Source organism: Nicotiana tomentosiformis, chromosome 8 (genome assembly GCF_000390325.3).
Source record: "Nicotiana tomentosiformis chromosome 8, ASM39032v3, whole genome shotgun sequence".
NCBI lineage: Eukaryota > Viridiplantae > Streptophyta > Magnoliopsida > Solanales > Solanaceae > Nicotiana > Nicotiana tomentosiformis.
This window is the reverse complement of record NC_090819.1, coordinates 94,372,587-94,387,039: the sequence shown is the minus strand read 5'-3', so window position 1 is coordinate 94,387,039 and position 14,453 is coordinate 94,372,587. Positions and strand designations below refer to the sequence as shown.

The 14,453-nt window shown below is 43.9% G+C and overlaps 1 protein-coding gene across 1 annotated transcript; it reads left to right on the top strand.

Moving 5' to 3' along the window:
• Positions 1-522: 522 nt before the first annotated feature.
• LOC138897845 (uncharacterized) lies at positions 523-936 on the top strand. Its single transcript, XM_070183864.1, has one exon. It carries the CDS (start codon positions 523-525, stop codon positions 934-936), a length of 414 nt encoding a protein of 137 aa, XP_070039965.1.
• The last annotated feature ends 13,517 nt before the right edge of the window (positions 937-14,453 follow it).

Here is a 14,453-nt window from a genome sequence, read left to right as displayed (position 1 = left end):
AACAATGATAAAATCGAGTTGGTCAGTGACAAACCCCAGGGTCAGTCAGTTGAGCAAGAGTCGGAGGAAATAAGAAAATTGAGACAACAACTGTCTGATGTATATCAAGCATGGGTTTCCAGTCAGCCTCCACCCCAGGGTCCCTCTGAGAGAACTTCCACCATACCCCGGGCTACTCAACCATCGCTCCATGAAGTGAGCGATCATATTCTACCACCAGGGTATGTGCCAAACTACAGCCTCCATGCTGCCCCTGGTACCTCTAATATGCGACCTCCAGTCGCACCAGTCAGGAACACCCCTCTCGTCATGTCTGGTGCACCGGTATATACAATCCCGCTTCCACCTCCTTTGATGAGGCCAAACAATGAGCCACCACCTCAGGCTTATGATGGCCAATACTACTCTCCCAATATGGCTTTCAGGGTCTCGACTCCATACAAGTAGACTATTCAGTACGAATCACCAGTGGAAAGTGAAAAACTTGCCAAGACGGTTGAGCCGAATGAGATAGCCAGGAAAATGAAAAGTCTTGAATATAACATACAAGGACTAGGTAGTCACAAAAGTGTTTCGTTCAGCGATTTATGCATGTTCCCTCACATCCATTTCCCACCCGGGTTCAAGACCCCAAAATTTGAGAAGTATGATGGACACGACGACCCTATCGCCCACTTGAAAAGGTATTGCAACCAGCTGAGGGGTGCAAGTGGAAATGAGGAATTGTTGATGGCTTATTTTGGGGAAAGTCTTGTGGGGGTAGCCTCTGAATGGTTCATTGATCAAGATATCTCTCACTGGCATATCTGGGATGATATATCCCATGCCTTCATCAAACAATTTCAGTACAACATTGATATTGCACTAAATTGCAATTCCTTGTTCAATATAAAGAAAAAGTCGACGGAAATATTTAGGGAGTATGCCATCAAGTAGAGGGAGCAAGCGGCTAGATTTAAGCCACCCATGGATAATCATGAGTTGAACACTGTTTTCCTAGAGGCTCAAGAGCCTGATTATTTCCAAAATATGATGTCTGCAATGGGTAGGCCTTTTGCAGAAGCAATCAAGATAGAGGAAATGTTTGAAAATGGCCTCAAAACTGGCAGAATTGTAAGTCAGGCTACTCTCAAAGCCACCACCCAAGCAATCCAAAATGGGTCGGGAAGTTAGGCAAATAGAAAGAAGAGAGATGAAGGGTCCATGATGACTTCAGGATCCAGGGAAATTCAAAGAGGGGCATCGCACCCTTATGTGCAAGTTCAGCCTGGGCAATCCAGCTGCCCTCAACTTTATTATCCCCCGTCAATTCCTCACTACTCTATAGGGCCACCACAGTATACAATGTTTAATGCTCAATCCTATGATCGGCCACCCAATCAACAGGTACGGCACCAACTCCAAGGATCTCCCGACCTCAGCAGCAAAATTTTCGGGCAAGCTACAATGCTTGTCCCAGGCAGGATTATGGTCGAGAGCAGAGGTCGATGGAAAAATTCACTCCATTGGTTGAATCATACTCTAGTCTGTTCCAGAAGTTGAAGCAAATGGGCGTGATTGGACCCATGGCTCCACACCATATGCATCCCGATTCATATGGATTTCAAGTAAATGCTAGATGTGAATATCATTCAGGTGCCCCGAGGCACAATACTGATGACTATTGGACTCTGAAAAAGAAACATAGAAAGACTCATTGCTGAAAAATTGATTGTAGTGACGAATGGCGAGGAACCTCCTAATGTGACCAACAACCCGTTGCCAGTACACAATGATATTCATTTTGTGGGAATGATTGGCCGAGATCAAGAATACATGCTGGTTGGTCAAGCAAAAATGATAGCAGGAACGATTCAAGAGAGAACCAAACTGGAAGTAAGTCCAAGACAAAATGTGTCGTTGATTGTGAAAGGCGCCCCGAGCTTAGAAAAGGCATTTGTTCCCAAGGTCTCAAGGTTGGAATTTCGCTCCAATGTTCCAAGCCCAAGGTTGTATGTCCTTGAAAAGGCAGAATCAGGGTGGTACGAAGGGTATAACTGACTCAATCATAATCAAGCCTGCCATACAACCCCGTGTAAGAAACACGAAAACCATTCTATGGAACTACAACAAAATTGTGGTGACCTACAAAGCCAAGGAAATCATATAAGAAGTGGGGAAAACTAGATGTTTGACTCGATCAGGGAGGTTTTACTCTCCAGAAGAGTTGAGGAAGACCAAGCAAATCAGATAAGGCTAAATGCCAATAAAGAAACTAGTCACTAAAGAAGAGGCGGAAGAGTTTTTGAAAAATATGAAAGTTCATGATTACTCAATCATTGACCAGTTGAGAAAAACTCCTGCTCAAATCTCTCTGTTATCTCTGCTCATACACTCAGAAGAGCATGCCTGTGTACTAATCAAGATCCTGAATGAGGCATATGTCTCAGAGAAGACCGCCGTGAATCAGTTAGAGAAGGTGACTAACAGATTTTTCGAGGTGAACAGAATCTCCTTTACTGATGATGAACTTCCTGAAGATGGAGCCGGGCACAATAGGGCTTTGCACCTGATTGTCAAATATGAGGGACATTATGTAAAGCGAGTCATGGTTGATGGAGGCTCGAGTGTAGATGTATGCCCCCTCTCTACCTTGCAAAGCATGAAGATCAATACAAATAGAATCCGACCCAGCAATATTCACATCCGGGATTTTGATGGCTCAGCTAGAGATACCATTGGGGAGATCAACCTCACCATGACGATTGGGCCGGTCGATTTTGAAATTGTCTTCAAGTACTGGACATGGAAACTTCTTATAACTTTCTTCTTGGAACGCCATGGAACCATACGGCTCGAGCTGTGCCATCCACCTTGCATCAAATGCTCAAGTTCGAACATGGGAGGCAAGAGATTATTGTTCATAGAGAAGACGAATTATCCATTTATAAAGATCTGTTAATTCCGTGTATTGAGGCCAAGGAAGGGTGTGAGTCCATTGTTTATCAGGCTTTTGAAGTAGTTGTTGTGGACCACGTTAAGGAAGGAAAGCCCAATTTGCATCCTCATTTTTCCGTCACATTTCTAATGGTGGCTGCACATATGTTGAGACAAGGTTATGAGCCAGGAAAATGCTTGGGGGCATCATTGCAAGGAATTTCGGAACCCATCTCTCCCTTTAGCAACAAGGGTACTTTTTGGCTTAGGTTTCAGGCCAACACAAGCAGATGAAGATAAAGCTAAGCACTGCAAAAAGCGTGGTTGGGTCTTGCAGTAGACCATCCCTCACATTTTGTACACTTTTGTCAAGCCACGACTTCAAGAGGGTCAAAATTCCTCGGCGCATGTCAAAATTCCTTAGCCAGATGTTTTCTGAAGTGAATATGATCCAGACTGGTGAAGGCACTAGTCGTGCCGATGTGCAACTAATTTGCCTAGACACCATGCTCAACAATTGGGAAGAAACTCCTCTCCCCACAAGGAAGAAGTCTTGGTAGTTTGTTTTTTGCAGTTTTTTTTTTGTATTTTGGGTTACTTTCATGGTTGTAATCCAAACATCTCAGTACGATTATTTTGTTTTGATGTTAACCTTTCTACCCTTTCAAATTCAATGAAATGCAGTTCAATTTCGTATTAAGTATAGTATCTTTTCCTTTTCCTAATTCTTGTCATTTTGTTTTCCATTTCAGTTTTGTTAATGCCAACTTTAATAACATGACATGTATGCCGCATTCACACCAAGATCTTAAAAAGCTGTCTAATTTCGAAATAATACATCAAGAGGTCGAATATGATGAAAATGAAGTTATTGAGGAAATTAAAAGAGAGTTGGAACAATTTGAACACAAGCCTAGGCCCAACCTCAATGAAACTGAGCTAATTAATATCGGAGGTCATGAAGAAGTCAGAGAAACAACTATAAGAATTCACGCTGAACAAGAAACTAGAAATGCCTTGATTCAAATTTTATTTCAGTACAGAGATGTGTTTGCTTGATCTTATGATGATATGTCGGGTTTGAGTGTCAATTTAGTGGTTCATAAGCTTCCCACATATCCTTATTTTCCACCAGTCCAACAGAAGCAATGAAAATTTAAAACGGACATGAGTGATAAAATCAAAGAAGAAATAATGTAGCAACTGGGCGCCAATGTAGTCAGAGCCGTACGATACACCACCTGGGTGGAAAATGTTGTGCATGTGCCAAAGAAGGACGGAAAAACCAGCGTCTATATTGACTATAGGGACCTGAACAAAGCAAGTCCAAAGGATAATTTTCCTTTACCAAACATCCACATACTTGTAGATAACTGCACTAAGCATGAGATACAATCTTTTGTGGATTGCTATGCCGGATACCACCAGATTCTAATGGATGAGGATGATGCAGAAATGACCGCTTCACCACTCCATGGGGTACCTATTTTTACAGGGTCATACCATTTGGTTTAAAGAATGCGAGGGCAACTTACATGAGGGCCATGACCACCATTTTTCATGACATGATGCACAAAGAGATTGAAGTATATGTCGATGATGCCATCATAAAATCAAAGACACAGGTTGATCACGTGCGCGATTTGAAAAAGTTCTTCGAATGACTTCGAAGGTATGACCTTAAGCTCAATCCAAGCAAGTGTACATTTGGGGTTCCATTTGGGAAACTCCTCGGTTTTATTGTCAGCTGGAGAGGCATCGAATTGGATCAATCTAAGATAAAGTCCATTCGAGATCTGCTACCCTCGAAGAACAAAATGGAGGTCATGAGTTTGCTCGGGAGGTTGAACTACATCAGTAGGTTAATTGCTTAGCTTACAACCACATGCAAGCCCATCTTTAAGTTGCTGAAAAAGGATGATGCTACCAAGTGGATAGTCTATTTCCAAAAAGCTTTTGATAAGATCAAAGATTATCTGTCAAAACCCCATGTACTGGTCCCACCTGAACCTGGTAGACCTTTGTTTTTATATCTACCGGTGATGGATAATTTCTTTGGATGCGTTCCGGGGACACATGATGCGACAGGCAAAAAGGAACAGAAGCCAAAAGCCAGAATGGATCCTTTGAAGTACATCTTCCAAAAGCCAATGCCCACTGGCAGGCTCGCAAAATGGCAAATCCTACTCACAGAGTTTGACATCGTCTATATCACTCACACCGCAATGAAAGCATAGGCTTTGGCAGATCATTTGGTAGAGAATCCAGTTGATGATGATTAGAAGCCACTTAGCACATACTTCCCAAACGAAAAGGTCAACTTAATAGAGGAAGTAGTTCTGAACGACAGCCATGTATGGAAAATGTATTTTGATGGGGCTATCAATATCAAAAGAGTTGGGATCGGGGCAATCCCCATCTCACATATTGGACAGCATTACCCTGCAATGGCCCGACTTCGGTTCTTCTGTACCAATAATACGGCAAAATACGAAGCTTGTATCATGGGTTTGAAAATGGCCCTCAATATGGATATGTATGAACTATTGGTTATGGGAGATTCCGACTATCATGACATAAAATGATTCCTGAAAATAAGGGAATACCCAGAGTATGCCAAAGGAGATAAAAAAAGAACTATAAGATGGCTCGTTAGCGGTTTCTTCCTGAATGGGGAAATTTTGTACAAAAGGACCCCCAGATTTGAACTTGTTGAGATGCATAAATACCAAAAAAGCCGAGCGGATCATAGTTGAAGTGCATTCGGGGGTATGCGGACCTCACATGAATGGATATGTTTTGGCGAAGAAGATTTTACGGGCAGGGTATTATTGGCTCACTATGGAGAGAGATTGCTTCAGTTTTGTTAGCAAGTGTCACCTATGCCAAATTCATGGTGACATGATATACTCGCCTACTTCGGAGTTGCATCCCATGTCCTCTCCTTGGCCTTTCATTGTTTGGGGAATGGATGTTATTGGGCCAATCGAGCCAAAGGCTTCAAATAGGCATAGATTCATTCTGGTTGCCATTGATTACTTCACCAAGTGGGTGGAGGCAGTTACTTTCAAAGCAGTCACCAAGAAAGATGTAGTAGACTTTATTCATTCCAACATCATATGTCGCTTTGGTATCCCGAAGACCATTATCACTGAAAATGCAGTCAATTTAAATAGTCATCTGATGAAGGAGGTATGCGAGCAATTTAAAATTATGCATCGCCATTCTACCCCTTACAGACCTAAAGCCAATGGAGCCGTTGAAGCGGCCAACAAGAATATCAAGAAGATCCTTAGGAAGATGATCCAAGGGTCCAGGTAATGGCATGAAAGTTACCTTTTGCTCTTTTGGGATACCGTACGACTGTTCGCACATTTGTTGGTGCAACTCCTTATCTGCTGGTATATGGGACGAAAGTTGTAATACCGGCTGTAGTCGAAATACCCTCCCTCCGAATCATTGTGGAATCGGAGATTGAGGATACAAAATAGGTAAAGACCCGTTTGGAACAACTGATGCTGATTGATGAAAAACGGCTAGCAGCAGTGTGTTTCGGCCAATTATACCAGCAAATAATGGCACGGGCTTACAATAAGAAAGTGCGTCCAAGGCACTTTGAGGTAGGCCAACTCGTTTTGAAATGCATTCTTCCACACCAAGTAGAAGCTAAAGGAAAGTTCACCCCGAACTGGCAAGGACCCTACATCATCAAGAAAGTGTTAGTGAAAGGGGCCTTGCACTTGGTAGATGAAGAAGGACTGGTACCATACATGACTATCAACGTAGATGCAGTCAAAAGATATTATGTTTGATACATACCCACTACAGAACTTCCATGCATGATTTTCTCACTACCCCAAATAGGTGTCACCCTTTTGTTAACCTTTTTGAGCCATATTTGTCTTCTTGGTTTTCCCTCAAGATCATCCGAGCGAGCTGCTATAGAGGAGCCACTAGCAGCTCCAGTCAGAGCACATGAACTTGATATTCCTACTATTACTACTCCAGCACTTCAGGAGACCTTAGCATAGTTCCTGATCATGTTTGGTACATTGGTTTAGGCGGGATTGATTCCGGTTGTACCAGCTACTTCACAGACCGGGGGAGGGACCCAGAGTCCCACCACCCACACTCCAGAGTAGTGAGTTCATGTTGGTCAAGTTCCAGGTGTCATGGCGACACAACTTGTGGTCCCATTTCAGCAGGTGGTAGGGATTGCTTGCCGGGTAGAGGACGGGTGGGTCCAGGCAAGAGAGGATAAACGAGGTCAGGAGAGAGAATACAGGGAGGCGAGGAGACCTTATAGACTGGAGAGATCCACTGGTCCTTATTTTGGAGGCAGGGTATGACATGGTTGAGGTTTTGAGGGTCAGCCAGTTCAATTTGCGTTTCCGGCTTCGCATAGTGTTTTAGGTATTCATGGGCCTTAGGGGACCCGTATCGCACAGTTTCCACAACCACTTCAATTGCGAGGTTATTTTGAGTGTGGCGATACTCGCCACATGGTGAGGGATTTCCCTAGGATTAGGAGGGGTGAACCTCCACAGACTTCTCATCCACAACGTGCTCCACCGGGTCCTCAGGCTATGATTACAGCACCAACCACCTGCTCAGCCAACTCGAGGTGGAGGTCGGGAAGGTCGAGGTTGCCCTAGAGGGGGAGGCCAGGTCAGATATTACACACTTCATGCTCTTACAGAGGCAGTTGCTTCTGATTCTGTCATTACAGGTATTGTTCCAATCTGTCATAGAGATGCGTCGATATTATTTGACCCAGGCTCTACGTATTCATATGTGTCCCCTTATTTTGCCCCATATTTGGGCGTGTCTCGGGATTCTTTGAGTTCCCCTATTTATGTGTCTAATCCTGTGGGAGATTCTCTTGTTGTGGACCGCGTGTATCGGTCGTGTTTGATTGCTCTTAGTGGTTTTGAGGCCCGAGCCGATTTATTATTACTCAGCATGGTAGACTTTGATGTTATCTTGGGCATGGACTGGTTGTCGCCCCATTATGCTATTCTTGATTGTTACGCTAAGACCGTGACACTAGCTATGCCAGGTTTACCCCGATTAGAGTGGAGAGATACCTTAGAGTATACTCCGAGCAGAGCTATTTCTTTTCTTAAAACACAATGAATGGTTGAGAAGGGGTGTGACACGTATCTAGCTTATGTGAGAAATGTCAGTATTGATACCCCTACAGTTGAGTCAGTTCCAGTAGTGAGGGACTATCCGGATGTGTTCCCATCTGATCTTCCGGGCATGCCGCCCGACAGAGATATTGATTTCGGCATTGATTTGTTGCCGGGCACTCAGCCCATCTCTATTCCTCCATACCGTATGGCTCCTCCTGAGTTGAAGGAGTAGTTGTAGGAGTTGCTTGATAAGGGCTTCATTCGGCCTAGTGTGTCACCTAGGGGTGCTCCTGTCTTATTTGTGAAGAAGAAGGATGGTTCCATGCGGATATGTATTGATTACCGCCAGTTAAACAAAGTCACAGTGAAGAACAGGTATCTATTTCCTCGTATTGATGACTTATTTGATCAATTACATTGTGCCAGAGTATTTTCCAAGATTGACTTACGTTCAGGTTATCATCAGTTGAAGATTCGGGATCCAGATATCCCGAAGACTGCTTTCAGGACCAGATATGGTCACTATGAGTTTCTTGTTATGTCTTTTGGGCTAACCAACGCCCCATCAGCTTTTATGCACTTGATGCACAGTGTGTTCCGTCCTTATCTTGACTCATTCGTCATCGTGTTTATTGACGACATTCTGGTATACTCCCAGAGTAGGGAAGATCATGAGCAGCACCTGAGGACTGCACTTCAGACTTTGAGAGAAAAGAAGTTATATGCAAAATTTTCAAAGTGTAAGTTTTGGCTAGACTCAGTGGCATTCTTGGGTCATATAGTATCAAGTGCCAGGTGGATCCGAAAAAGATTGAAGTAGTGTAGAGTTGGCCCAGACCATCCTCAGCTACAGAGATTCAGAGTTTTCTTGGTTTGGCGAGGTATTACCGCTGATTTGTAGAGGGTTTCTCATCTATTGCAGCACCTATGACCAGGTTGACCCAGAAGGGTGCTCCGTTCAGGTGGACAGAGGAATGTAAGGAGAGCTTTCAGAAGCTCAAGACAACTTTGACTACAGCCCTAGTATTGGTATTAATCTTTAGGTTCGAGGTCTTATACTGTATATTGTGATGCATCGCGGATTGGTCTCGACGCGGTGTTGATGCAGGACAGTAGGATGATTGCCTACGCGTCCAAACAACTGAAGGTGCACGAAAAAAACTATCTTGTCCACGATCTTGAGTTAGCAGCTATTGTTCATGCCTTGAAGATATGACGGCATTATTTGTACAGTGTTCCATGTGAGATTTACACCGATCATCGGAGTTTGCAGCATTTGTTTAAGCAGAAAGATCTTAACTTACGTCAGCGGGGGTGGTTGGAGCTACTTAAGGATTATGATATCACTATTTTGTACGACCCTGGGAAGGCCAATGTGGTGGCCGATGCTTTGAGTCACCGGGCAGAGAGTTTGGGGAGTTTAGCATATCTACCAGCAGCAGAGAGGCCATTGGCGTTGGATGTTCGGTCCTTAGCCAGCCAGTTTGTGAGATTGGATATTTCTGAGCTGAGTCGAGTATTAGCTTGTGCGGTCTCTCGGTCTTCTCTTTATGATCGTATCAGGGAGCGTCAGTGTGATGACCCCCATCTGCTTGTCCTTAAGGACACGGTCCAGCACGGTGATGCTAAAGAGGTTACTATTGGAGATAATGGTGCATTAAGGATGCATGGCATGATATGTGTGCCCAATATAGATGGTTTGTATGAGTTGATTCTTCAAGAGGCTCACAGCTCACGGTACTCCATTCATCCGGGTGTCGCGAAGATGTATCAGGACCTGAGGCAACATTATTGGTGGAGGAGGATGAAGAAAGACATAGTAGAGTATGTGGCTAGATGTCTAAATTTCTAGCAGGTGAAGTATGAGCATCAGCGACCGGGTGGGTTTCTTCAGGAGATAGAGATTCCATAGTGGAAATCGGAGCGGATCACTATGGACTTCGTTGTTGGTCTCCCATGGACTCAGCGAAAGTTTGATGCAGTTTGGGTGATTGTGGATAGGTTGACCAAGTCGGCTTATTTCATTCCTATGATGACTACCTATTCTTCCGAGCAGCTAGCTCGAATCTACATCCATGAGATCGTCAGGCTTCATGGCATACCGGTATCTATTATCTCTGACCGGGGTACGCATTTTACATCACGATTCTAGAGAGCTGTACAACATGAGTTGGGTACTAGGGTTGAGTTGAGCACAACATTTCACCCTCAGACGGACGGGCAGTCCGAGCGCACTATTTAGATATTAGAGGATATGCTTTGTGCGTGTGTGATATATTTTGGGGGTGCTTGGGACCAGTTCTTGCCACTTGCGGAGTTTGCTTTCAACAACAGTTATCAGTCCAACATTCAGATGGCACCGTATGAGGCTCTGAACATAGGCGGTGTCGGTCCCCAGTGGGTTGGTTCGAACCCGGTGAGGCCAGATTTTTGGGTACGGACTTGGTTCAGGATTCCTTGGAGAAGGTTAAGGTGATTCAGGATAGACTTCGCACGGCCCAGTCCAGACAGAAAAGTTATGCAGACCGGAAGGTTCGTGATGTTGCATTCATAGTTGGTGAGCGAGTCTTGCTCCGAGTTTCGCCTATGAAGGGCGTTATGAGGTTTAGAAAGTAGGGCAAGTTGAGCCCAAGGTTCATTGGTCCATTTGAGGCATTGTGTCGAGTTGGGGAGGTTGCTTATAAGCTTGGCTTGACTCCCAGTCTAGCAGGAGTTCATCCGGTATTACATGTTTCTATGCTCCGAAAGTATTACGGCGATCCGTCTCATGTGTTGGATTTCAGCTCAATTCAATTGGACAAGGATCTATCCTATGTTGAGGAGCCAGTGGCTATTTTAGACAGGCAGGTCACAAGGCTAAGGTGAAAGAACATTTCTTCCGAGAAGGTTTAATGGAAGGGACAACCGGTCGAGGAGGCAACTTGGGAGGCCGAGCAGGATATGCGCATCCAGTACCCTCATCTTTTCACAGTTTCAGGTATGTCTTTATACTCGTTCAAGGACGAACGATTGTTTTAAGAGGGGGATGATGTTTCTACTTTTGGGAATGGAGGGGACAACCAGTCGTTTTGAGAATTAGAGCCCCGATCCCCTAATATCTGCTTTCCCCATATTTGTTTCTACTTTTTGGATTTTTCGGAATGATTGGTTATGGAATTCGGGGCGTTTTGGGACACTTAGTCCCTAGTTGTGAGTTTAAGCCTTAGAAAATGGACCATAGTTGGAACTGTGTGAAGACGAATCCGGAATAGAATTCTGTCAACTCCGTTAGCTCCGTTGTGTGATTTTGAGCTTAGGAGCGCATCCAGAATAGGTTTTGGAGGTATGTAGTAGATTAAGGCTTGAATTGGCGAAAGTTAGATTTTTCGGCGATTTCGGCCGATAGTGGAAATTTTTTATATCGAGCTCAGAATGGATTTCCGAAAGTGGCTGTAGGTTTGTAGTGTCATTTGTAACCTGTGGGTAAAATTTGAGGTAATTCGGACTAGATTTGACGTGGTTCGGCGTCGTTTGTAGAATTTGGAAAATTCTAAGTTCTTAGGCTTGAATCCGTGCTTAGTTCATGATTTTTGGTGTTGTTCGATGTGGTTTGAAGACTCGACTAAGTTTGTATGGTGCTATAGGATTGGTTGGTAGGTTTGGTTGAGGTCCCGGGGGCCTCAGGTGCATTTCGGATGCTTAACGGAATGAAATTGGATTTAGGAAAATCTGGTGCTTTTGCTGGCTTCCGTAATCGCACCTGCGCAAGGCTGCCCGCAGGTGCGAGCAAATTGGCGCAGAAGCGGTAAAATGGAGGAGTGCCAGGGGTCGCAGGTGCGAGGTGATTTCCGCATCTGCGATGCCCGAAGATGCGTTAGGGGTCTTCGCACGTGCGCAAGGTCCGCAGAAGTGGAAGGAAATTCCGCAGGCGCACACGCGCAGATGCGGCCCTTTCATCGCAGGTGCGAAGGCAGAGGGGGCAAGTGAATTGCGTATATGCGCACAATTTCCGCACAAGCGCACCCGCAGTTGCGAGCCTAGGTTCCGCAGGTGCGGAAATACCTGGGCAATGGTTAAAACCGAAGGGCTTCGTGATTTTTGTCATTTTTGACTTTGCAAACACGGTTTAGGGCGATATTTGAGAGCATTTTCGAGGCATTTCTTGAGGTAAGTCCCTTGTGCTTATTTTTGATCAATAAACTTGCTTTGCCATGTATTTTCCCACCTAGTAAGTGTGTATTTAAGGTGGAAATTGAAAGTTGGAGGCTAGGGATTTGGAAGTTAGGTTTGTGGATTTGGAGGACCATTTGGTATCAGAATTTAGTAATTTTAGTATGGTTAGACTCGTGGTGGAATGGGCATTCCTATTTTGTAATTTTTACCCGATTTCGAGACGTGGGCCCCACGGGCAATTTTTGAATTAATTTCGGGATTTTTGTTAAAGTGTTGATTTCATTAATTAGATGAGTCTATTATTGTAGTATTTATGATATGTAATTGCTTTTGGCTAGATTTGGGCCATTTGCAGCCGAATATTCGTGGGAAAGGCATTGTGACGGATTGATTGAGCTTGGTTCGAGGTAAGTGGCTTGCCTAACTTTGTGGGGGGGGGGGGGGGGGGAGAATCCTCTTATGATTTGGAACTATTGTGATATGTGAGCGCCGTGTACGTAAGGTGACGAGTACGTACACGGGCTAGTTGTAGAAAACCCAATTTTTCTTACTGAGAAGCAACATGTTTTCCTATTATTTTAAGTTATACCATTTTAATGAGTACTAATCTATTTTCATTCTTAATTGAGTTATTCCAATATGTGTAGCTATCATGTTTAGTCTAATACAACATGTCTACGTGTCTTACTTGTTTATGTGCATTATGTGCAGCATGCTTAATGAATTTCCTGCTTCTTCCCTGACTGGTACTTAGTCTAAATTGTAAGAATTTCGTGATGTAGTTGTATTTCTATCATTCGCACTGCATATTTACTTTGGGACTACGGAACGGTATTCCGGGAGATCCCCCATGTCTTGCATATTTACTTTGATACTACGGAACGGTATTCCGATAGATCTCCCCTGCACATTTATTTCGGGACTACGGAACGGTATTCCGAGAGATCCCCCTGCACATTTACGTTTGGGACTACAGGACGGTATTCCGGGAGATCCCCCTGCACATTTACGTTTGGGACTACGGGACGGTATCTTGGGAGATCTCCTATTGTGTTTCTGTGTACTAAGCTATTACCTTCTATGATTTCGTTGTTGTTAAATTTCAACCTTTATTTTATTGCAGTATTACACTCTATATTGTTTTATTACATATTTACCAGTAGGGCCTTGACCTGACCTCGTCACTACTCGATCGAGGTTAGGCTTGACACTTACTAGGTACCGATTATGGTGTACTCATGTTACTCTCTGCACATGTTTTTCGTGTGCAGATCTAGGTGTACCTTATCAGCTGCATTGTCAGTGAGCCGAGACAACTTTGGAGACTTCAAGGTATATCTGTCGTATCCGCAGACCTCAGAGTCCCCTTCTACTCTTTCTCATGTCCATTATCTTCTGTATTTTTCCTTGTTAGACTCTAATGTATTGAGACACTAGATTTTTCTTTATGTAGTTTATGATTCACGATGTTCCGGGTTTTGGGACTTGTTGTGTATTTTTGAATAATTGGTTAAATTCATATTTTTATTTCATTATTCCGTAAATATTAGGCTTACCTAGTTGTAGAGACTAGGTGTCGTCACGACGTCACACGAAGGGGAAATTGGGTCGTGACAGTAAGTTCCTCAAAATATCCATTTTTCTTTTATTTTTAGCATGCATCACTACTGTTCTTATAGACCACTCTCGTAGCTTAACCCAGGTAGAACTGTTTCGCCTAGGGGATCTAGCTCATATTTTAGGGTAGAAGTACTCTTCGCCCAGGCTTGCTTTTCTTAGCTTAACTCACATAGAACCTTTTCGCCTAGGGGATTCAGCTCATATTTTCGTGTAGAAGTAGTCTTTGCCCAGGTTTGTTTTACGTAGTTTAATCAAGGTAGAACCTTTTCGCCCAGGGGATTCAGCACCTTATCAGTAATACAAGGTACCAACCCCTCGTTACATTTCCTTTTCAGTAATACAGGGCGTCAACCCCTAGTTACATTTCCTTTTCAGTAATACAGGGCACCAACCCCTGGTTATATTTCCTTTTCAGTAATACAAGGCACCAACCCCTGGTTACATTTCCTTTTCAGTAATATAGGGCGCCAAACCCTGGTTATATTTCCTTTTCAGTAATACAGGGCGCCAACCCCTGGTTACATTTCCTTTTCGGTAATACAGGGCATCAACCCCTGGTTACATTTCCTTTTCAGTAATACAAGGCACCAACTGTCACGACCCAAACTGCAGGGCTGCAACGGGTACCTG

Coding starts and splice junctions, on each gene's coding strand:
- LOC138897845 (XM_070183864.1), top strand. CDS start 523: ATGAAAAGTCTTGAATATAACATACAAGGACTAGGTAGTCACAAAAGT.